The sequence below is a fragment of the Nestor notabilis genome, unplaced genomic scaffold (assembly GCF_000696875.1).
Source record: "Nestor notabilis isolate BGI_N333 unplaced genomic scaffold, ASM69687v1 scaffold22613, whole genome shotgun sequence".
In the NCBI taxonomy this organism is placed as follows: domain Eukaryota; kingdom Metazoa; phylum Chordata; class Aves; order Psittaciformes; family Psittacidae; genus Nestor; species Nestor notabilis.
In genome coordinates, this window is record NW_009921782.1 from 1,345 (window position 1) to 1,656 (window position 312).

Sequence of the window (312 nt, forward strand, 5' to 3'; positions counted from 1 at the left end):
GAGCTGGCTGCCATCGTCACCATGGGGTGAGCACGGTGGTACAGCGTGCCCTGGTGATCCCTGTCCCATGCCCACAGTACGCGGACCCTGTGGCCGACCTGCTGGATAAATGGGGGGCTTTCCGAGCACGGCTTTTCCGGGAATCCTGTGTCTTCCATCGGGGCAACTACGTGAAGGACCTGAGCCGCCTGGGCCGCGACCTGCGCCGCATCATCATTGTAGACAACTCACCCGCATCCTACATCTTCCACCCCGATAACGCCGTACGTACCACCAGGGTGAGGCTGGGGGGGGTACAGAGGCAAGGGGCAG

At 62.8% G+C, this 312-nt stretch overlaps 1 protein-coding gene across 1 annotated transcript in view; it reads left to right on the forward strand.

The window, feature by feature from the left end:
* The window catches only part of CTDSP1 (CTD (carboxy-terminal domain, RNA polymerase II, polypeptide A) small phosphatase 1), a gene marked incomplete at both ends in the record, with an annotated part of 1,613 nt that extends 1,335 nt beyond the window's left edge, over window positions 1-278 (forward strand). Inside the window, one exon of the mRNA XM_010011305.1 lies at window positions 78-278. Within this exon, the coding sequence (XP_010009607.1) occupies window positions 78-278 (201 nt within the window). The remainder of the gene's footprint in view (window positions 1-77) is intronic.
* Window positions 279-312: the final 34 nt, after the last annotated feature.